Source organism: Staurois parvus, unplaced genomic scaffold (genome assembly GCF_062004578.1).
Source record: "Staurois parvus isolate SC_StPar_1 unplaced genomic scaffold, SC_StPar_1.0 ptg000209l, whole genome shotgun sequence".
Lineage (NCBI taxonomy): Eukaryota > Metazoa > Chordata > Amphibia > Anura > Ranidae > Staurois > Staurois parvus.
The window spans coordinates 148,715-172,500 of record NW_028318005.1 but is presented as its reverse complement, the minus strand read 5'-3'; the positions used below and the strand labels follow the sequence as shown (position 1 = coordinate 172,500).

At 45.6% G+C, this 23,786-nt stretch overlaps 1 protein-coding gene across 2 annotated transcripts in view; it reads right to left on the bottom strand.

Annotated features, from left to right (window-relative positions):
- The window catches only part of FAM120A (family with sequence similarity 120 member A), a 96,309-nt gene extending 79,048 nt beyond the window's left edge, over nt 1–17,261 (bottom strand). Inside the window, exon 1 of one of the 2 annotated variants that reach the window (XM_089678675.1) lies at nt 16,640–17,261. In XM_089678675.1, the coding sequence (XP_089534801.1) occupies nt 16,640–17,113 (474 nt within the window). In that variant the 5' untranslated portion in view covers nt 17,114–17,261. The remainder of the gene's footprint in view (nt 1–16,639) is intronic. The other variant, XM_089678676.1, reaches the window with a different exon arrangement.
- Between the last annotated feature and the right edge of the window lie 6,525 nt (nt 17,262–23,786).

The window sequence follows — 23,786 nt, the reverse complement described above, 5'->3', positions numbered from 1 at the left end:
CACTCTCAGAATTCACCCATCAGCACTGCATGCGTTGATAGAGCACAAATTTTCCAACATTCCCACTTAGAGGAATTGATCACTAGATCAACTTCTCTCAATTGGGAATAGCCACACATGGATCAATATAAAGCAGGTCCCTGCCGAACCAGTCACATTTTGAGCCGTTTATGGCCAGCTTAACACTGGATAATGACGATACCATCCTTTTCATTAGAAAAGCAGATAAAAGCATTGTAATTGTACAGTAAATGGAGTTCTGTGATCTCTGATAGGTAAGACAATACTTGTCATTCTTACTCTCACAATAGCTGCTTGTCACCCGCCCAAAGTACATTTACTGCAGGTGAGAGGCACAGCCAGGCTGGATCATGTAGATGTAGGACATCCAGCTTCTTCCGGGTTTGGGTCGCACATGCACGCACCCCCTGCTACCCCGTGCTGCCATTGGTTACAGTCAATGTTTTATGGCTGTGATCTACTGATGACTGTAGCCAATCACAGCACAGAGCCCTGTGTTTACAAACACACAGGGCTCTGTATACAGATCAGCGATCTAGCGGTTTCTTCATTCAAAAACATGGAGAGAAAACAGCCAGATCTGTAAGTAAAAGCAACACATAATACACTTGTTAGACACACCGTTAACCCTTTGATGTTAACCTGTTCATCAGTGTCATTAGTACAGTGACAGTGTACAGTATGAGCACCGATCACTGTATTAATGTCACTTTTGATGTCAGTTTCTGTTAGTGTACCTTCCAGTGAGGGTCTGTTAGTGTCAGATTGGCCGCCACACTATCACAGTCCTATTATAAATCGCAGATCACCGTCATTACCAGCATAGCATCATACTTGTGTAAATTGCAGAATATATATCAATGTGTGTAGATTGCATAACCTTCACACAAACCAGTTAATAGAAACAAATATATATATATTTTGGCCTAATTTTATGAACAGTTTAGATTTTTTTTTTTATATATATTGAATATGTTTTAGAATGAAAAGTAGAAAACACTTTTATTTACATCATTTTCTTTTCTTGTTTATAGAAAAGAACCTAACCAACAGAAAGCTCCACTTGTGTGAAAGAAAATATATATAAAATTCCATTTGGGTACAGTGTTGCATGACAGGGCAATTGCCAGTTAAAGCAGGGCAGTGCTGAATAGCAAAAAAATGCCATGGTCATAAAGGAGGTAAAACCTTCCAGAGGTCAAGTGGTGTGCATATTTTACTTGATCCTCTGCTCCCCCAGCAGATGGCAATCCACTATGCTGACTGTTCCTCGGCGTTCTCAAGTCCAATGCAGGGCTACGGATCCTGCATGGGTCTTGAAGACTTTAGGATCGTAGACTGCTGGAGTATAGGGGAGAAGATGCTGCAATGAGCGGTTTAGGAGCATGGAGGAGCTGAGGACTGGGTAAGCCACTCTTTTCTTCCATGCTCCCTAGACATAAATAGGCAGTTAACTCTTGCAGCCCAAATGAAAGTGACAATTTTCACATTTCCTGGAGTTCAGCTTTAATTAGTGGTGATAAGTTGTATGGCACCTGGATTTACAACTGTCTACCAAACTACCTCCAATGAAGCCCTAATTCTTTGAAGCATGTGGCCTGAGAAGCTAAACTGGAGTTCCTTGTAATTCTGTTTGTTATCACCTGCACTAGTTTAGGTGTGATTTTTAAAGTAGGGTTTAAGCAATTAAAAGATTTTCTGAAGTGTACAGTAATTTAGGTTATTTTTATGGATCATGTTATAAAAAAAAAAAAAAAAAGTACAAAATCTGTGAATCTTAAAAGCAGAGCTCCAGTCTCCTGTGGAAAAAATAAAAGTCAGCAGCTACAAAAAAAAAAAAAAAAAAAAAACACCAGCTGTCCTCTGTCCCCAGTGCTGGCATCTTAAATGTGGGCGTCCAGATGTGACAGATTGCAGGTGCCCACTGCACATTGTGAATGGTCCTGCAGTCTTCTAGGACCTGTCGCATAAACTTCCGCTTCCAATTGCCTAGGTGGCCTCAGCAGGTACCTGTCAAAATTGGGTGCCCGCTCTCCAAATGTGCCATTTCTTAATAGGGAGCAGGGGATAAGTCCCCTGCAGAACTTCTCCTTTTGGGTGGAGCTCCACTGGGAGCAGGCCACAGATTATGCGATTTTTGCTCAATTCCTCCATCAACAGAGTCAGTGTTTATGGGGGAATCCCTCCCACAGCACTTTTGTGTTTTCAGCAAGGGGAGGGGACGTGAGGAGCTGTCCCTGCCGGGAGAACCCAGTGATTATTATTAGTGGCTGTAGTCAAAATGGCATGTAAAAATCCGATATGTTGATTGTACCAAAGTCGATCCATGAACAGATGAACACACAGTAGCTCAGTCATATCTGTAGAGTGTGATAGCAAAAAAAGTTTTAGATAGAGTAGGGAAAAGTATTTCCTGTGTGTCTCACCAAGGAGATTTCCCTTCACTTCCTGTCCTATAGATGCAACAGAAGTGAAAGGTTTCCTACCAAAGTTAGAAACATTTCCCTACTAGACAAATGTCATTGGAAGAGATGTCCTTACTGAAAGGTTGGATTCTCCTTGTTTTCTCTCAGTGACAATAGTCACAGGGACAAACAGAAAGTGTGGCTCTCCCCAGCAGTGACACAGTCATCAACCTGTCCAATACACCATGCCTGGACAGTACAGTACAGTACTAGGATATATCATGTGGTGGTCATGTGACAATCTCTGCTCATCTTTCCATGCAGTTAAAGAGGTATTAAACCCAAAAGCAACATTTTCTATATTGCATCTTACCAAATCTTAGATGTGGCGGCCGCATTAGCTTTCTTTTTTAGGCTCTTTCCTTTATTTTCACCTGGTGATCCTGTCAGTAAGTTTGTTTTCAACAGAACAAATTGATATGGAGATGTAGAATCATTTATCGCCAATAGGGGTGTTTACAATGATCAGCTTTTTTTTATATTATATATATATATATATATATATATATATATATATATATATATACACACACATACATACATATACACATACATATATATACACAGTGGGGATCAAAAGTTTGGGCACCCCAGCTAAAAATTTGTATTAATGTGCATAAAGAAGCCAAGGAAAGATTGAAAAATCTCCAAAAGGCATCAAATTACAGATTAGACATTCTTATAATATGTCAACAAAAGTTAGATTTTATTTCCATCATCTACACTTTCAAAATAACAGAAAACAAAAAAATGGCGTCTGCAAAAGTTGTAAACTGAAGGTTTTGCCATGGCCTTCACAATCTCCTGACCTCAACATAATTGAAAATCTATGGATAGACCTTAAAAGAGCAGTGCGTGACAGACAGCCCAGAAATCTCAAAGAACTGGAAGACTTTTGTAAGGAAGAATGGGCAAAGATACGTCAAACAAGAATTGAAAGACTCTTGGCTGGCTACAAAAAGCGTTTACAAGCTGTGATACTTGCCAAAGGGGGCAGTACAAGAACTCTGCAGGGTGCCCAAACTTTTGCAGACGCCATTTTTTTGTTTTCTGTTATTTTGAAAGTGTAAATGATGGAAATAAAATCTAACTTTTGTTGACATATTATAAGAATGTCTAATCTGTAATTTGATGCCTTTTGGAGATTTTTCCATCTTTCCTTGGCTTCTTTATGCACATTAATACAAATTTTTAGCTGGGGTGCCCAAACTTTCGATCCCCACTGTATATAATAAAAATGTAATCCCTAAAGGAAAAAAAACGCACTGTAACTTCTTATAAAATGCACGCGCTGGAGTTTAGCTTCAATTTGTTGTTGTACCTAAATCTGCTAGCACATGTAAAACTCCCCTCCTCCCTGACAATGTTGCTGTCCAAAAGGTGCCTCATGTGCGCCTTCATCCAGAGTGGGGACACTTAAAAAAAAAAAAAAAAAATGTAATCCTTTCATATCACTTTATTTAAAATAACAAACACATCATACTTACCTGCTCTCTGCAGTGGTTTTGCACAGAGCAGCCGAGAGCCTTCTCTTGAGTCCCCCACATGATCTCCTGGCCCCTCCCTCCTATCTGTTACCCTCACAGCAAGCAGTTTGCTATGGGGGCACCCGCTGCCCCATGTGTCCATTCACACACGGAGCCACGGCTTGACCCTGCGCCTTCTCTCTTCTCATTGGCTCACTGGCTGTGATTGACATCTCAGCCATAGAGGAGATGGAGTCCCAGGATTGCCGAGACTCCAATGCACATCGCTGGATCGTGAGGGGGCTTAGGTGAGTATTAGGGGGGTTGCTGCACAGAGAAGGATTTTTTGCCTTCATGCAAAGAAAGGTTACATTAAAAAGCAGCAAACAACGTGATATAGAACTGAAGTATGTATCTACAAGCACTGGACTACACTGCCTTGCACAACTACATTCAAACTACAGCTGCAGTGTTCTAAAGAAGTCTCAAAGCCCTTTAAAAACTCCTGAACGCCCGTGTACACAAAAGTTGTTACACATATACTTCCTATGCAGATGTCAGATCTATACAAGGTACAGCAGTACTGTAATAGAATTTGTACACTGGGCTGTCAAAATTGGAAGCAAAATACCCAGAACACATTTAAAATGCATTTGTAATCCTGATATGAATTTACAATACATCTGTGATGCGACTGAATTTGAGGTGTTTGATAAGCAGTTGCTACTTGTATATGGCTGAATTTAAAATAGATACATCTCAGATATATTGTAAATCATGCATCCCCATGAAAATAAAAACAAAAAGCACACAAGATGAAGAAGACATGATCAGGGAATTCAATAGGTTCACAACACTTTTCTGATGGTAGTTCCCTTTAGAAAGTTTCTGCGTCTAATTCAGGCAAGCACCCAGCACGGGCAGCAAAGCGAGGTAGTTTGAACTACTACCACTTCAAAGAACTCCAGGAAGAAACTTTTTTCTGTGTAAGTGCTTGAGGTTTCATACCTTCAGCAAAGATCTTGTTCATTTTTTCCCCCACTCCAACTTTTCTGAGCAAATTGAGGTGCATTATATGAATCACAGGCTTCTTTGCCTGTGACATCAGTTTTGTAAGACTGGTGGTCGCTATGCCCTATATTCCTACAGCCACCGGGCTCGTCTCTGCTCCGCTGTAGTTTCTTACAGCGAGCAGGGATGAAATTCCATCCCTGCTCGCCGACATGGGCGGACGCAGAAGTATCAAGACTTCCAGTCTGAACTGCCCACTGATTAGACAGACAGGAGGCTCCTGGTCTGTCCCGCCTCCCATGACCTTATTTACTGACAGGAGTCTCCTCCCCTCTCTCAGCAACCAATCATAGATTAGCACTATGTGGGCGAGTATACAACCTCATATAGTGCAAGAAATACACGGCTATTGTACCCGCCTATTCATGCACTTCCTTCTTACTCTACAGCTATGCATGATGGGAACTGCAATTTCCAGTGGTGCACCGAAATGAGAATTCTGGTGCCGAAACAGACACCGAAAATTCAGAATGCACAAGGCCAAAACCCAAAACGTTTGCATATGTGGGGGAGGAAAGGCTCATTTTTTTTTTTTTACTTGGTCTTATTTTATTTTTTTTAACTTATGATTTTATTGCTAACACATAAGGGACTAATAGTCCCCTATGTGATAGTATATGAGTGACAGGTCCTCTGTGGAGGAGGGAGGGGGTAGTGTGTGCGCAAGGAGGGAGCAGGAGAGGGTGCCACTATATGTCGCTGCTGGTTTTAAATGCAATTACCTGCCTTTTTTTTTCCTTCACTATAGCTTTTCCTTCAGTGACTCCACCCCTGTTTCCTTTAGCAGCGGGGAGAATGACAGCTCCTTCTTGGAGCTATAGTGAAGGAAAAAAAAAGCCGTTAATTACATTTAAAAGCCAGCAGTGACATTTAACGGTAGCTCACTGTATACACTGCTCCTTTCCTGCCTTTAAACGGCAGTCACAACACATCTGCAGTACAACCTGTATCGGCTAAATTTGCTATTTTCGGCCGATATGTTTTGGACGCCGAAATTTCAGTGCATCCCTAGTAGAGTAAGAAAGCAGTATGTGCCGTGCTCCTGGATTTACACCTCCTCCTGCTGAGAGAAGCTACTATTTTTTGCATTGGAGTGATGACAAAATTGAATTCTAAAATTTCTCAGATACGGCAAGCCTTATAAAGTACTAAAAGTTTATTATTTAGCATAGGTCAGTGTACGGTTTTTATGCGGTATCCTGGAGTTCTTCTTTAAGAACCTGTCACTATGACAGCAACAAAAAAAAAAAAGAAATTCCCAAAAATCCTCAATTCCAGCAATGCGACAGTTACATCCTTTGTCTGCTGCTGTCATCTTGTTTCCAGCCTTTTGACTAGCCGGTGGTAGTTGTCATCCACAGCATGTGCACAGAAGTCATCCATTCTGGCACAGCGGGACTGTGCTGGGAATGCAGGCCGATCACTCAGATTAGGAAATTCATGGTAATTAAAGTGGAATTCCAGTCAAAACCTAACACTAAACCTACTCCCAGTCCCATTCTAAGCCTAATCTATCTAACCATGTAAAGAAAAGATCACTATACTTACATATTCTGAAGGCGCACTGGTCCGGTCTCCAGCAGCGGGTTGTGTAAGGAGAGAAAGCTGACAAAATCTGGATATTCGTAGGGGATGGCATCACCTATAGACTCCTATGGGGCATCCACTGTTGGCTGCCTCTGCTCTACACAGAAGCCACCGCTGACAGCTCAGCTGGAACTGGACCGGAGTGGCTTCAGAATAGGTAAGTATAGCAATACTTTCAGGGTTAGACAGATTAGACTAAAGTCCCGTACACATGCGCCAAATATCGGCAGGTATATCACAAGGTTCAAGAGAAACTGGGCAACGTTCAGCCCGTGTGTATAACAGCCTGGCCAACTTCTGTCGAACAGGCATGTGGGGAACCAGCATCTCATCGGCATCTGATCAGAGTTGGCAGCCAAAGCCTACCAGCGATGATCAGCGTTCTTGTTGGGAGACAGTCCCCTTATCAGAACACAACAGCACAGCAGGAAATCGCTGTACTAACATTGGATAGTTCCTTCCCGCTGGGTTGAATGAAAAAAAAACAAAAAAAAAAAAAAAAAAAAAAAAACACACAACAGGCATTACAATAGGGCTGGGAGTAGGATTAGCGTTAGATAGTTTTGGCTGGAATTCTACTTTAAGATCAGCACTGAGCTGGTGTACATGGAGATGCCAGTGCTCAGTGTACAGGATGTCTGTGAACACTTCCCGCACATTTCTACATCTCTGGACCCATTCAGCAGTCAGCCAGGAGAATCCCAGCCAAAAACTAAAATGTAAAGAGGAGCGAAGAGAATGGTGATGTCATGACCCAAACATGGCAATGCTTATACTGTATTTGGGAAATGATGGGAGTTGCTGGGTGGGTGCAGCTCAAGTGAAACAGAGACCACTCAACCTAACTTCAGAGTGACAGCGCACAGCAGTGGGAAATATCAAAGCTGCTACTGGACTGAATAGCGGGTGTGGATCGGCCCATAGCTGTGTGCTGTCAATCAACAGCAAGGCGGACCCAATGGGGAATTAGTTTCTCAGTTCCCCATCAGGCTCCATCCACCCCCAGTACAAGCCTCCTCTACCATGCATCTGTCAGTGTGAGTGGCACAATGGCCGGGGAGAAAAGTGTGTCATGTATAGACACTTTCACTTCAGTGCTGGACATGATCAATTTCAGAGCTGAGGCCCCACAAAACTCTAAAGGTTGCCTTTGACACCCTTTATGAATTTCCTCCAATGCGTCTTAATATATGCCATATACGCGACCCTGTAACTTTACATGCAAATACAATCACAGGACCTTTTGAATGGTTCTCAAAATCTATTTTAAAGCGAATCCCACACACCTGTATACACAAGCCAAAACACAGGTACACACAGCACCCATCCCATCACTGTGTGTGGTCTATACAGTGACACACAACCAGCTGTATTAAGCAACAAGAACCCCTTTACACATTTGGGGTACGTTTTTGATGCATCTAGCACACAATTAGAATGAAATTGCCATATGTTTGAAAGCAGTTTCTAATTTGAAGTTTCATTTTTTTACAGTGTTTAATTTGTGTTAAAACACACAATACAGTCACTGCATGTATTATCCATTTACAATGCATTTCCAAATATATATATATATATACAAATGTATGAATATGATTAAGCTAGGTTTTATTTGACTACAGTGCCCTATAAAATTACACAAATTACTACAGTTTTTTTTAAAGATTCCCAAAATTCATATGTAACTCTTGAACACGTGTGCAAGTTATTACACAAGTATATGGGGGGTATTAGAGCTCAGTATTAGATGGGTACAAAGATAATGAGAGTGTCCATGTAGCAGGGCAGTAGCAGTACACTATTAATGTGGTAGTAAACTAAAAAAAGAAAAAAAAAAAAATAAAAGTTTCCTGCTGCAAGGGAATATCATTATCATCGCTGAAAGGGCTTCCATCTTCACCCGTTCTTCCCTCCAGGTTTGCAGGCTGCTGGAATGGCCGACCCGCCGATGACATCATTTGGTCACGGCACGCAGCTCTGAAGGAACGGTATGGGTATGCCGTTCCGTCAGAGTGCATGTGCCGGTGATATCACCTGCTGTTTGTCTGTGGAATATCTCCTAATCAATGAATGTTTAGGAGGTATTTATTTTACCTACTGGTAAGCTTTATTATAAGCTTGCCTGTAGGTAAAAATCAAAAAACCATTTACTAGCACTTTAAAAGTTAAGTTCACCTTTAGCAGCATGTTACACGTTACACTCGTTTTCATGGTGGAACATTTAACGATTCCACTCCAGCAGCCTCTCCCCATCTGCTGGCTCCCTGTGACAGCTAACCGTGGATCTATTCCCCCCACTTGCTGTCACTATTTTGAAAAGATGTGGCAGTGCGGGGCTGTGCCCACCAAGCCACGTCATTCATTTACAGAGTTCTGTGAGTGAAAAAACTACAACTACCATCAGCCTTTGCAGCTGACAGCTTGTAGTTTTCAAAGAACTACCAGAGTGCTGGTGAGCGCTCAAGTCAGTTCATTGATCCTTCCAGTCATTCACTAACTGCTTGGCTGTACATCATACAGGCAGCCAGTATACTAACAGAGTCTGCAGGGTCTAGGCATTGCAACCACGATCTTATGATCACTGGTGCAATACATTACAGACTGAAATGTACTTTTTTTTTTTTTTACTCATGCAAAAATAATGAATGTGCATTATTATTTTTTCTTTCTACAAAAGGTGAACTCATCCCAATAATCTGATGGTGGAGGTGTTGAACACCTGCCTGTGCAAGATTCTGTAGCCTCTTACTGATAGCAGTACAGTATTAATTTATGTACACAGTAGATGGGACTGTCATGCCGGAACCTCTCTCTCTCGCTCTCTCTCTAATGCTGAAGCCTAGTGCTCGGTCTCTATCTGTATGTTTTAGGTGTGCTGTTCCTACAGAGCCCCTGTAGATCCCTGAGAGAGTACCACGGCAGCAGAGGTGTCACAGGGTGCCTGGTTTCAGTATTTCACAGGCAGGTGCCAAACCCCTACATAACGTCACATCACTGGAAGGACACAGAGAGGGGTCACAATGTGGAAGGGATTGAGCAAATGCAATGTCTTGACAATGAGGCTCCTCCAGAACCACTGCACTAAGAGAGTAATCAGACAGTGGGGGTGTCAAATTGGGAGGGTGCTGGACACCTGCCAGTCATAGTACTAAAGCCTAACCCCTACAGAGCCATTACAGCCCAACACTGGGAAGGTACAAGGTACTCTGACAGTAGGGAGTGCCATATAATGTGGGAGGGTGACGGACACCTGCTGGTATGGCACTGAGGCTTAACGCCTACAGAGCCAGGGCAGCCCACTACTAGAGCGGTTGTAAAGGCTCAAGGTTTTTTGACTTCATACATTCTATAAACATAGGTGTATTTTAAATGATAGAGACAGAAGATCAACCAAAAATTCAGAAAACCCACAATACAAATTTTATAAATTGAGTTGCAGCTCAGTAACACGACTTAGTACTTGGTGGAGAAACCTTTGCTGGCAAGCAGAGGGTAAGAAGTTTCTTGTAGTTGGTTAGCAGGTATGCACACATCTCAGAAGGGATTTTGGTCCACTCTTTACAGATCTTCTCTAAATCCTTAAGGTTTCTTGGCTGTCACTTGGCAACTCGAAGTTTCAGCTCCCTTCATAAATTTTTCTATAGGATTAAGGTCTGGAGACTAGGCCACTCTATGACCTTAACGTGCTTCTCGAGCTACTCCTTTATTGCCTTGGTGGTATATTTTGGGTCTTTTTCATGCTGGAAGACCCATCCTCGACCCATCTTCAGTGTTCTGGCTGAGGAAAGAAGGTCCTCATCCAAGGTTTTACAATACATGGCCCCGTCTATTGGCCTCTCAATGCGGCAACGTTTGCCTGTACCTTTAAAAGAGAAACAGCATAAAGCATGTGTTTCCATCTCCATGCTTGAGGGATGGTGGTCTTAGGGCCAGTGTCAGCATTTCATTTCCTCAAAACACGGCAAGCCAAGTTAATGCCAAAGAGCTCTATCTTGGTCTCAACTGATCACAGCTCTCTCTCCCAATCCTTCTCTGAATCATTTAGATGCTCATTGGCAAACTTCAGAGGGGCCTGTACATGTGCCTTCTTGAGGGGGACCTTGCGGGTGCTGCAGGGTTTCAATCCATGGTGGTGTATTGTGTTACCAATGGTTTGTTTGGTAACTGTGGTCATTCACAAGCTCCTCCCGTGTAGTTCTGGCTGATCCCTCAATTTCCTCATGATCTTCCTTACCCCATAAAGGTGAAATCTTGCACTGATCTCCAGACTGAGGGCGATGGATGGTTATTTTGTATTTATTCCATTTGCGAATAATTGCTCAGTTTGTCTCCTTCACACCAAGCTTCTTGCTGATGGTCAAGCCCATTCCAGCCTTGTGCAGGTATACAATCATGTCCCTAATGTCCTTCGACAGCTCTTTGGTGTTGCCCATGGTGGTAAGGTTTGAATGGAAAAAGATTCTGTGGACAGGTATTTTTTATATATACATAACGAGCTGTTATTCGGAGCACCTTCCTACATTGACAGGACTAATCTGTGTACCACATATCAAGTCTGTGGGAGCCAGAATTATTGTTAGTTGGTAGGGATCAAAATACTTATTTTACTCACTGAACTGCAACTCAATTTATAACATTTGTATTGTGTGTTTTTTATGTATTTTTGGTTGATATTCTGTCATTATTTAAAATACACCTATGATAAAAATTATAGATCATTTCTTTGTAAGTTGGCAAACTTACAAAATCTGCAGGGGATCAAATAATTATTTGCCCCACTATAGTTGTCACTTCAAGCTCATTCACACTGCTGTGGTGCGTTGATAACTGGATGCTGTGTTGTCTGCTGTGTAAATCAAAACTAAACTATTTTTAAAAACACTGCTAGCAGGCAGGAACTGCAAAAAAAAAAATAGAACAAAAAAACAAAAACAGAAAAAAAAGTCTCACCTGCCTGCTAGCAATACTTTTTCAAAATGAACACGGAGCCACACGTGTAGCTTAGTGTACAATTCTGGCATTTGCCTGGTGCTGGGATAAATTAACTCCCATGTGTTTCAGCAACCCTGCCCAGCCAAACAATATGGCCAAGGATGCTGAACCCAGAAGTAGATTGGGCAAGGATGTCAGTGGAAGCGATGAGGAACACCACACCGTAACTGCCGAAGATCTGGAGGGAGTACTCTGGCAGACAAGTCTACCATATTATGCAAATATGCTGTACATACTTCCATATTATAGCAAAAACCCTAAGTGCTGCAAGTGGAGTGTAAATCCACTTTAGAGCAGCCCGTTTATTTTGAACAGTCTGCCAATGGATTACAACGCAGCCAAAAATCGATAAGTCCTATTTATTTTTCAATGCACCATGATGCTCTGCAGTGCAGGAGAGTTACCGGATACTGTATTAGGGTGTTGGAGTGCCATTTAAAATAAACGTCACCAAAATGCAGGTAGGTACATGAATTACCGCATCGCACAGATCTGAAAGGGGCATAACTGTGGGATGGTATGAGGCACCAACGACAGAGGCCTAACAACTACAGAGAACAGAACTAAAATACTATGACAGGGTGTCTCGGTGTGAAATCATACTGAACACTCCCTATTGTTATGGTACGGAGATCTAATTACTACACAACCAGGGCAATACTAGGAGGGTCCTAATAACTTAGATTTTTTTCCAAATGAGGACCACATTCACAGTTAGAGCACTTTCACACTGTTCTGGTACAGTTTGACCACGCCGCCAGATCAGTGCAGCTTAGCAAGGGTTTGGTACAGGTTAGCTGCGCTCTCCTATAGAGTTGCACTATGTTCGCTTATGCCCCCGGTTTTGGTGAGATTTCTGAAAGTGCTCCAAAAGATGGAGCATGCAGGAGTTCTTATACACTTTCAGAAAGCACACCAAAACCAAAGGATATAATGGAATTCTATGGGAGAGTGCGGCTAACTCACACCAAACCTACAGATCAGCTACACTACTTCCGCGGTGCGGACAAACCACATTGGAACAGTGTGAAAGTGCTCAAACAGCGAATGTGGTCCTTCATGTGAAAGTGCTCAAACAGTGAATGTGGTCCTTCGTGTGAAAGTGCACAAACAGTGAATGTGGTCCTTCATGTGAAAGTGCTCAAACAGTGAATGTGGTCCTTCGTGTAAAAGTGCTCTTAGGATTTTGCTCAATTAGATAACACAGAAGAAAAATTTTCCATCCTTCAATTTTTGGCTCACTACAGTCAATTTATTCCCATCAACTGTTAGAAAATAAATGTTTTGAAAATGATTGTTTGAGCATAATTCTAATCATGCATTTCTAGCAAAATTCCTACAGAGGGGCCAAGTGATAGCAAGACACTCTGACAGACTGTCATAAGCATGGCTGGGTAATGAGCACCCCTGTCAAAGCAGAGGCCTAGCTACTACAGAGGATGCCAGTATTGGGGGGTCCAGGGACACAATGATATAAGGACTGTTCCCTGGTACCCCCACCTCTCTGTCACAGGGCTGAGTCTTATGGCCTTCCAAAAAGGGTGGAATTAGAAAGGTCCTCTGACAGGGTGTCATACATATGTAAAATTTGTGAGGCTATTGAGGCCCCTTGTCACGGCTAAGATACTCAGTGTCATAGAACATCGCTGGATACTGAGCCCCCCATTGTCATGCAGTTGAGGCTTAATTATGTCTACAGGGAAGGACAGTATGCTCTGACAGGGTGTCACGTAATTTGGGAGCTTACCAAGAACCCAGTTAGCATGGCTGAGGCCTGAGACATACAGAGGACCCAGTGATAGGGGCATTCTCCGCCAGGGTGTTACATATGTTCAGGGTATGAGTTCCCCTATCTGCCATGGAGTTCCAGTCTATCTTCTACACAAGCGCCCTGTACTAAAGAGGTGCTCTGTCGGGGTGCCATAATGTGGAAATAACTGAGCACCCCATCACAGGACTGACGTCCATCTCCAAATAGGAGGACACTAACAGGGTGTCACATAGGAGCCTGTCACACAGTCTGGATCTTTCTACCAATTTTTCAGACAGATCCAGACTGAGCCCCAATGTGGGCCTATGGGCGAGCAGATGTAAACAGAGGTGAGTCCATTCTCATCGGAGTCAGTTTATGTATGCAGGAAAAAAACAGAAAAGCTCTGCGTCCGTTTCCGTGTTGTGGCTGTAAATGGATGTTGTCCGTTTATGTCCGTTACATTTAGGTCTATTTTTAGATAGGAAACATTTTTGTTTATACTTTTGTCACATATTAGTTTCCTCATCAACTGAAGTAAAAAAAAACGGACATGGAAAAATGGGATGTGAACTGCTGACAGCTGTGCAAGCTGATGTATAATGAAGTAACTGGAATCTGTATTCATCAGTTTATTCTGAGCACAAAACATAACTGGACTGATTATGGCCCTGTGAAAAAACTCATTTTAGAGGATACTAAGCCCCCCCCTCCATCACAGCGGAGACCTATAGTATCTTCTAGAGCCTAGAACTAGGACACTATGACAGGGTGTCACATGCTATAGAAAGGAACTGACCCCCCCCCCCCCATCACAGTGCAGACCTATCTTCTACAAAAAGCCCAGAACTAGGACACTATGACAGGGTGTCACATGCTATAGAAAGGAACTGACCCCCCCCCCATCACAGTGCAGACCTATCTTCTACAGAAAGCCCAGAACTAGGACACTATGACAGGGTGTCACATGCTATAGAAAGGTACTGACCCCCCCAATCACAGTGCAGACCTATCATCTTCTACAGAAAGCCCAGAACTAGGACACTGACAGTGTCACAGCTGAGTTATGAGCCCCCCCATCATGGCGTAAACCTATCTTCTTCTCCAGAGAGCCCAGAAATAGGAGGACACTATACGACAGGGTGTCACATACTATGTCTGGATACTGAGCACCCCCCTGTCACAGGGCTGAGGCCTATCTTCTACATGACAATAGTATTGGAGGGTGCTCTGCCAGGGAGTCATACAATGTGAATGGCACTGAGCACCCCCTGTGATAGTACGAAGGCCTAATTACTACAATGGAGAACAGTACTAGGGTGGTGCTCTGACAATGGAGGTGTCACAAGGTGGAATATGCAGAGTACCACCTTGTCATGGAGCTGAGGCCTACCCGGTACAAGGAGGATCCTTTCAGTGGGGGGAATACCATATTATACCAGGGTATGAGCCTGCCCCCCCCCCATCATCAATCTGAGAATTCCTACAACTGCCCACTACTAGGAGGCGCTCTAACAGTAGTGGTGTCACATATGACCGGGTAGGAGTCCCCATCTGTCATGGAGCTGAGGCCTATATCTATGAGGGTGCTCTGATAGTAGGAAGGGTCATATTATGGCCCAAGAGCCCTGTATTAGGAAGCTCCATCGATGGGGGTGTCACCTATCAGAGTGTGAGCCCCCCTATAGTCATGGATCTGAGGTCTACAGAGGAGTCTAGTACTAGGATGCTCCATTGATGGGGTGTCACATATATGTATATCAGAATGTGAGCCCCCCTTGTCATGTCTGAGGTGTACTGCTCTGACAATGGTGGTGTCACCTATATCAGGGTGTGAGCCCTCCTTGTCATGAGACTGAGGTCTATTGCTCCGACAATGGGGGTGTCACTCATATCAGGGTGTGAGGAGCACCGCTTGTCATGGATCCGAGTCCTACAGAGGAGCCTGGAACTAGGAAGCTCCATTGATGGGGTGCTACCAATATCAGGGTGTGGGCCCTCCCTCCCCTTGTAAAAGGAGGTTCTCTGACGGGGGGGGGGCATATTACGACCAGGTGTGAGGAGCCACCCACTGCCATGGATCTGAGGCCTACAGAGGAGTCTGGAACTAGGAAGCTCCACTGATGGGATGTCACCTATATCAGGGTGTGAGCCCTCCTTGTCATGAGACTGAGGTCTATTGCTCTGACAATGGTGGTGTCACTCATATCACGGTGTGAGGAGCCCCACCTGTCATGGATCCAAGTCCTACAGAGCAGTCTGGAACTGGGAAGCTCCATTGATGGGGTGTCACCTATTTCAGGGTGTGAGCCCTTCTTGTCATGAGTCTGAGGTCTATTGCTCTGAATATGGGGGTGTCACTCACATCAGGGTGTAAGGAGCCCCCCGTCATGGTTCCGAGTCCTTCAGAGGAGTCTGAAACTAGGAAGCTCCATTGGTGGGATGTCACCTATATCAGGGTGTGAGCCCTCCTTGTCATGAGTCTGAGGTCTATTGTGCTGACAAAAGGGGGTCACCCACATCAGGGTGTGAGGATCGCCCCCTTGTCACGGATCTGAGTCCTACAGAGGAGTCTGGAACTAGGAAGCTCCACTGATGGGATGTCACCTATATCAGGGTGTGAACCCTCCTTGTCATGAGTCTGAGGTCTATTGCTCTGACAACAGGGGTGTCACTCATATCACGGTGAGAGGAGCACCCCCTTGTCATGGATTTGAGTCCTACAGAGGAGTCTGGAACTGGGAAGCTCCATTGATGGGGTGTCACCTATATCAGGGTGTGAGCCCATCCTTGTCATAAGTCTGAGGTCTATTGCGCTGACAAAAGGGGGTCACCCACATCAGGGTGTGAGGATCGCCCCCTTGTCACGGATCTGAGTCCTACAGAGGAGTCTGGAACTAGGAAGCTCCACTGATGGGATGTCACCTATATCAGGGTGTGAGCCCATCCTTGTCATGAGTCTGAGGTCTATTGCTCTGACAATAGGGGGTCCCCACATCAGGGTGTGAGGAGCGCCCCCTTGTCATGGATCTGAGTCCTACAGAGGTGTTCTGACAGTGGGGGGGGGGGTATTTGTGGCCAGGTGTGAGGAGCCCCCCATTGCCCTGGATGTGAGGCCTACAGGAGATCCTAGAACTAGGAAGCTCCATTGATGGGGTGTCACCTATATATCAGGGTGTGAGCCCCTCCTTGTCATGAGTCTGAGGCCTATTGCTGACAATGGGGGTGTCCCCTATATCAGAGTGTGAGGCCTACAGAGGCAGTGTGGCCGGGTGTCAGATCCTCACCTTGATGTGGAAGCGGACCAGGGCCAGGCGGATGCAGTGGGCCATACAGACGGGGGGAAGGAACCAGACTTTGGGGGGCGGGGTGCCCTTGTTCTGGATGTGGCTGATGATCTGCTGGCCGGTCTGGCGCTCGTTGCTCTGCCGCTTCACCCACTCATGGAGCCGGGCCTTGTCCAGGGCGCCGTTGAAGAAGACGAAGAGCTCGATGTTGCCGGCATAGCAGGCCTTGGCCAGAGCGGCCAGGTAGCCCAGCATGTGGTTCCATTGGCCTCCGCTCACCCAGTCGGTGTAGAAGCCGCCGTACAGCCGGTGCAGGCAGTTGTCGGCATCGATGAGCAGTCGGAGCGGAGTCTGGGGGGGTCTCTGCCGGCCGCCCCCCACCAGGCTGCCCCGGGCCAATTTCTGCAGCTCCACCGGGACCACCGCGCCCGGGCAGCGCTTCTCGATGTAGTCCTGGAAGCCGTGCACCCCCATGGCGGCGGGAGGGAGGAGGAGGAGGCCTGAGCTCGGTGTCTAGTGGCGGCGGAGGAGGAGCGGGGGGGTGTTGGATGGTGTGGGGGGGCTCTGCATGGCCGCGGCCGCCATGTGCTGGATCACAGAGCCATGTCCGGGGAGGTGTGCGGGAGACGGCCACCGGAAACCGGAACGGGAGGAGCCGCCAACGAACACTCCCTGCCATGGCCGGCCTGAGGAGGAGAGGCTCCGCTGTGTACACTGCACCTGGTCCCTGTATACTACACCCCGTCCCTGTACACTACACCCCGTCCCTGTACGCTACACCCCGTCCCTGTACGCTACACCCCGTCCCTGTATGCTACACCCCGTCCCTGTATACCATCCCTGTACACTACACCCCGTCCCTGTATGCTACACCTCGTCCCTGTACACTACACCCCATCCCTGTATGCTACACCTCGTCCCTGTACACTACACCCCGTCCCTGTATACCATCCCTGTACACTACACCCCGTCCCTGTATGCTACACCTCGTCCCTGTACACTACACCCCATCCCTGTATACCATCCCTGTACACTACACCCCGTCCCTGTATACCATCCCTGTACACTACACCCCGTCCCTGTATACCATCCCTGTACACTACACCCCGTCCCTGTATGCTACACCTCGTCCCTGTACACTACACCCCATCCCTGTATACCGTCCCTGTATTCTACACTCCATCCCTGTACACTACACCCCATCCCTATATACCGTCCCTGTATTCTACACTCCATCCCTGTATACTGCACCCCGTCCCTGTATGCTACACCCCATCCCTGTATACCATCCCTGTACACTACACCCCGTCCCTGTATTCTACACTCCGTCCCTGTATACCATCCCTGTACACTACACCCCGTCCCTGTATACCGTCCCTGTATACTACACTCCGTCCCTGTATACCATCCCTGTACACTACACCCCGTCCCTGTATACTACACCCCGTCCCTGTATTCTACACTCCGTCCCTGTATACCATCCCTGTACACTACACCCCGTCCCTGTATACGGTCCCTGTATACTACACCCCGTCCCTGTATACCGTCCCTGTACACTACACCCTGTCCCTGTATGCTACACCCCGTCCCTGTATACTACACCTCATCCCTGTATACCGTTCCTGTATACTACACCCCGTCCCTGTATACCATCCCTGTACACTACACCCCGTCCCTGTATACCATCCCTGTACACTACACCCCGTCCCTGTATACTACACTTCGTCCCTGTATTCTACACCCCGTCCCTGTATACCATCCCTGTACACTACACCCCGTCCCTGTATGCTACACCTCGTCCCTGTACACTACACCCCATCCCTGTATACCGTCCCTGTATTCTACACTCCATCCCTGTACACTACACCCCATCCCTGTATACCGTCCCTGTATTCTACACTCCGTCCCTGTACACTACACCCCATCCCTGTATACCGTCCCTGTATTCTACACTCCATCCCTGTACACTACACCCCATCCCTGTATACCGTCCCTGTATTCTACACTCCGTCCCTGTATACAGTCCCTGTACACTACACCCCGTCCCTGTATACTACACTCTGTCCCTGTATACTACACCCCGTCCCTGTACACTACACCCCGTCCCTGTATACTACACCCAGTCCCTGTATACCATCCCTGTACACTACACCCCGTCCCTGTATACCAACCCTGTACACTACACCCCGTCCCTGTATACCGTCCCTGTATACTACACCCCGTCCCTGTATACTACACCTCATCCCTGTATACCGTCCCTGTATACTACACCTCGTCCCTGTATACTACACCTCATCCCTGTATACCACACCCCGTCCCTGTATACTACACCTTGTCCCTGTATACTACACCTCATTCCTGTATACCATCCCTGTATACTACACCCCGTCCCTGTATACTACACCTCATCCCTGTATACCGTCCCTGTATACTACACCCCGTCCCTGTATACCGTCCCTGTACACTACACCCCGTCCCTGTATACTACACCCCATCCCTGTATACCGTCCCTGTATACTACACCCTGTCCCTGTATACTACATCTCATCCCTGTATACTACACCTCATCCATGTATACTGTCCCTGTATACCACACCTCGTTCCTGTATACTACACTCCATCCCTGTATACTACACCCCATCCCTGTATACTACACCCCGTCCCTGTATACTACACCTCATCCCTGTATACCGTCCCTGTATACTACATCCCGTCCCTGTATACTACATCTCATCCCTGTATACTACACCTCGTCCCTGTATACTACACCTCATCCCTGTATACCACACCTCATCCCTGTATACCACACCTCTTCCCTGTATACTACACCCCGTCCCTGTATACCACACTTCATCCCTGTATACCCCACCTCATCCCTGTATACCACACTTCATCCCTGTATGCCACACCTCATCCCTGTATGCCACACCTCATCTCTGTATACCACACCTCATCCATGTACAGACACTGCTATTCATCCCTGCCATGACTGGCCCTGTATACCACACCCCATCCTTGTATACTACACCCCGGCCCTGTATGCCACACCCCATCCCTGTATACTACACCCCATCCCTGTATACTACACCCCATCCCTGTATACTACACCCCATTCCTGTATACTACATCCTATCAGTATACAGTGCCTTGAAAAAGTCTTCCTCCCACTTGAAATTTTCCACATTTTGTCATGTTACAACCAAAAACAGAAATGTATTTTATTGGGATTTTATGTGATAAACCAACACAAAGAGGCACATAATTGTGAAGTGGAAGGAAAATGATAAATGGTTTTCAAAACGTTTTACAAATAAAAATCTGAAAAGTGTGGCGTGCATTTGTATTCTTTACTCCGATACCCCTAACTAAAATCTAGTGGAACCAATTGCCTTCAGAAGTCACCTAATTAGTAAATAGAGTCCACCTGTGTGTAATATAATCTCAGTATAAATACAGCTGTTCTGTGAAGCCCTCCGAGGTTTGTTAGAGAACATTGGTGAACAAACAGCATCATGAAGGCCAAGGAACACACCAGACAGGTCAGGGATAAAGTTGTGGAGAAGTCTAAAGTAGCGTTAGGTTATAAAAACAATATCCCAAGCTTTGACCATCTCATGGAGCACTGCTCAATCCATCATCTGAAAATGGAAAGAGTATGGAACAACTGCAAACCTACCAAGTCATGGCCATCCACCTAAACTGACAGGCCGGGCAAGGAGAGCATTCATGAGAGAAGCAGCCAAGAAGCCCATGGGAACTCTGGAGGAGCTGCAGAGATCCACAGCTCAGGTAGGAGAATCTGTCCACAGGACAACTATTAGTCGTGTACTCCACAAATCTGGTCTTTATGGAGGAGTGGCAAGAAGAAAGCCATTACTGAAAGAAGGCCAGAAGATGTCCCATTTGCAGTTTGTGAGAAGCCATGTGGGGGACACAGCAAACATGTGGAAGAAGGTGCACTGATCAGATGAGACCAAAATTGAACTTTTTGGCTTAAAAGCAAAACGCTATGTGTGGTGGAAAACTAACACTGTACATCACCCTGAACACACCATCCCCACTGTGAAGCATGGTGGTGGCAGCATCATGTGGTGGGGATGCTTTTCTTCAGCAGGGACAGGGAAGCTGGTCAGAGTTGATGGGAAGATGGATGGAGCCAAATACAGGGCAATCTTAGAAGAAAACCTGTTAAAGAGTCTGCAAAAGACTTGACACTGCGGTGGAGGTTTACCTTCCAGCAGGACAACGACCCTAAACATAGAGCCAGAGCTACAATGGAATGGTTTGGATCAAAGCATATTCATGTGTTAGAATGGCCCAGCCAAAGTCCAGACCTAAATCAGAGTGGGAATCTGTGACAAGACTTGAAAATTGCTGTTCACAGACACTCTCCACTCAGTCTGACAGAGCTTGAGCTATTTTGCAAAGAAGAATGGGCAGAAATGTCCTTCTCTAGATGTACAAAGCCGGTAGAGACATGTCCAAAAAAGGCTTGCAGCTGTAATTGCAGTGAAAGGTGGTTCTACAAAGTATTGACTCCGGGGGGCTGAATACAAATGACCACCACACTTTTCAGATATTTATTTGTAAGAAATGTTGAAAACCATTTATCATTTTCCTTCCACTTCACAGTTATGTGCCACTTTGTGTTGGTCTATCACATTAAATTACCAAAAAATACATTTACATTTTTGGTTGTAACATGACAAAATGTGGAAAATGTGAAGGGGTATGAATACTTTTTCTAGGCACTGTACTGACACTGTTTTGTGGAAAAGCAGCACACAAAGCGTGCCGCCTGTCAGAGGTGTAGGGGGTGTTGGTAAATATGGGTGTGACAAAAAGTAGACATGGCTTATGGATAACATTCACACCTCCCCCCTCTGTGTTTTCCTATTTTCTTTACATAAATAGTAGAGACCCGACCATATGACTAAAGTCAGTACTGTGTGACAGGGGGCCCCAAACCCAGAGAAGGGCCTTAAGCAAATGGAAGATGTGAGGTCTTTACTGTGCACTGTCAGCAAACCTGTTTTTAAAAGGGCAAAGAGGGGTGGGTATAGACCTTTACACCTGTTTATCATACCCCCCTCAATTGCCTCGTCTGTATTGTAGAATGTAACATATAGAGTGCAGAGGCCTGGACTGTGCATTGTAGCTTAGTGGGGGCATATGTCATGTTCAGCACAGCATACATAGTGTAGTGGTGCACTTTACATTTGTGGTCAGTGGAAGGAAAAAATATCTGGTGTTGGTAGTCAATGGAAGAATGGTCAGTAAGAGGAAGAACGCCTTGCCATCATTGTGAACAGGAAGAAAAAAATGCCCTGGTGTCTGTGGAAGAAAGAATGTCCAGTTGTTGGTGGCAGCAGAAGGAAGAATGCCCCATCACTGGTGTCTGTGAAAGAAGGAATGTCCAGTTGTTGGTGGCAGCAGGAGGAAGAATGCACCATAACTGGTGTCTGTGGAAGGAAGAATGTCCCATTGTTGGTAGCAGGAGGAAGAATGCTCCATCACTGGTGTCTGTGGAAGGAAGACTGTCCCATTGTTGGTGGCAGCAGGAGGAAGAATGCTCCATCACTGGTGTCTGTGGAAGAAAGAATGTCCAGTTGTTGGTGGCAGCAGGAGGAAGAATGCGCCATCATTAGTGTCTGTGGAAGAAAGAATGTCCAGTTGTTGGTGGCAGCGGGAGGAAGAATGCGCCATCATTAGTGTCTGTGGAAGAAAGAATGTCCAGTTGTTGGTGGCAGCGGGAGGAAGAATGCGCCATCATTAGTGTCTGTGGAAGAAAGAATGTTCAGTTGTTGGTGGCAGCGGGAGGAAGAATGTGCCATCATTAGTGTCTGTGGAAGGAAGAATGTTGCGTTGTTGGTGGCAGCGGGAGGAAGAATGCCCCATCACTGGTGTCTGTGGAAGGAAGAATGTCCGTTGTTGGTGGCAGTGGGAGGAAGAATGCCCCATCACTGGTGTCTGTGGAAGGAAGAATGTCCCGTTGTTGGTGGCAGTGGGAGGAAGAATGCCCCATCACTGGTATCTGTAAGAGGAATGACCCATTTTTGAGGCTGTGGGAGGAAGAATGCCCCATCGCTTGTGTCTGTAGAAGGACAAACTTCCCAATGTTTGTGTATGTAGAAGGAATGACATTCCATTTTTAGTAACCATAGGTGGAAGAAAGTCTGTTTGTTGGAGGCCATGGGTGGTAAGAATGCCCCATCCTACGTACTCAGTAGTCACATCCTCCCACTATCACCTGAGTGTATTCTGGTGCACTACTTTCTGCTTTTATGTTACACCAGTGCAGAGTCTCCAAACCAGGTTTCAATGGAACCCCAGGATTCCTCCAGAGGTTGCTTGGGGTTCCACAAGCAATGAGTAATTTCTGCCTCTCAGATAAGTTCCCACTGACACCATTGATCTTTTTAGCTTCCTATGAGGAGGTAATTCTTCTCAATGACCTCAAGTGTAAGGAGCATTCTCCTCACTGACCATCACACTAATGTATCATGGGTTGTAGATGTAGGAGTTCCTTGGAGCCAGAGTTATTTCAAGGGTTCTTCTGTGTTGAACAGGTTGAGAAAGGCTGCACTAGTGTATGCTTGCCCATTGTACCTTCCCAATATATCACCATAATGTACAACCACTGACCACACCACTCACTGCAAGCAATAACTCAAGTGTACATCTGCTCACATAACACAAGTTGTCACACTCACAGTACCTTGCGGGACACTCCTAATTTCCTCTGTTTTGGAAGGACCAAGGTCCTGATTCATCTAGTTTCTATATAAAGAAATTTAGGTATGTCAATATGGCATGCAGAATGCAACCACTTTAACAGCAGCTTGATGAGTCGCACTTTTATTATTATTATTATTATTATACAGGATTTATTTAGTACCAACAGTTTGCACTGTGCTTTGCAATATAAAGGGAGACAGTACAGTTAAAATACAATAAAAAACTATGGCCTCCCCCTGCCCTGCGCCCTATGGCGCTGAGCCCGATGTTGCTCCATGGCTTACAAGTCTGGGACTCGGTATGTTACTCCAGTGGCCTGATGTCACCCTTTCTGCCTTTGCTCCAAATTGTTAATAATCCTCTTTTCCCACCGCGTTTGGATCACCCAAGGGCATTCTCTTGGTGGGTG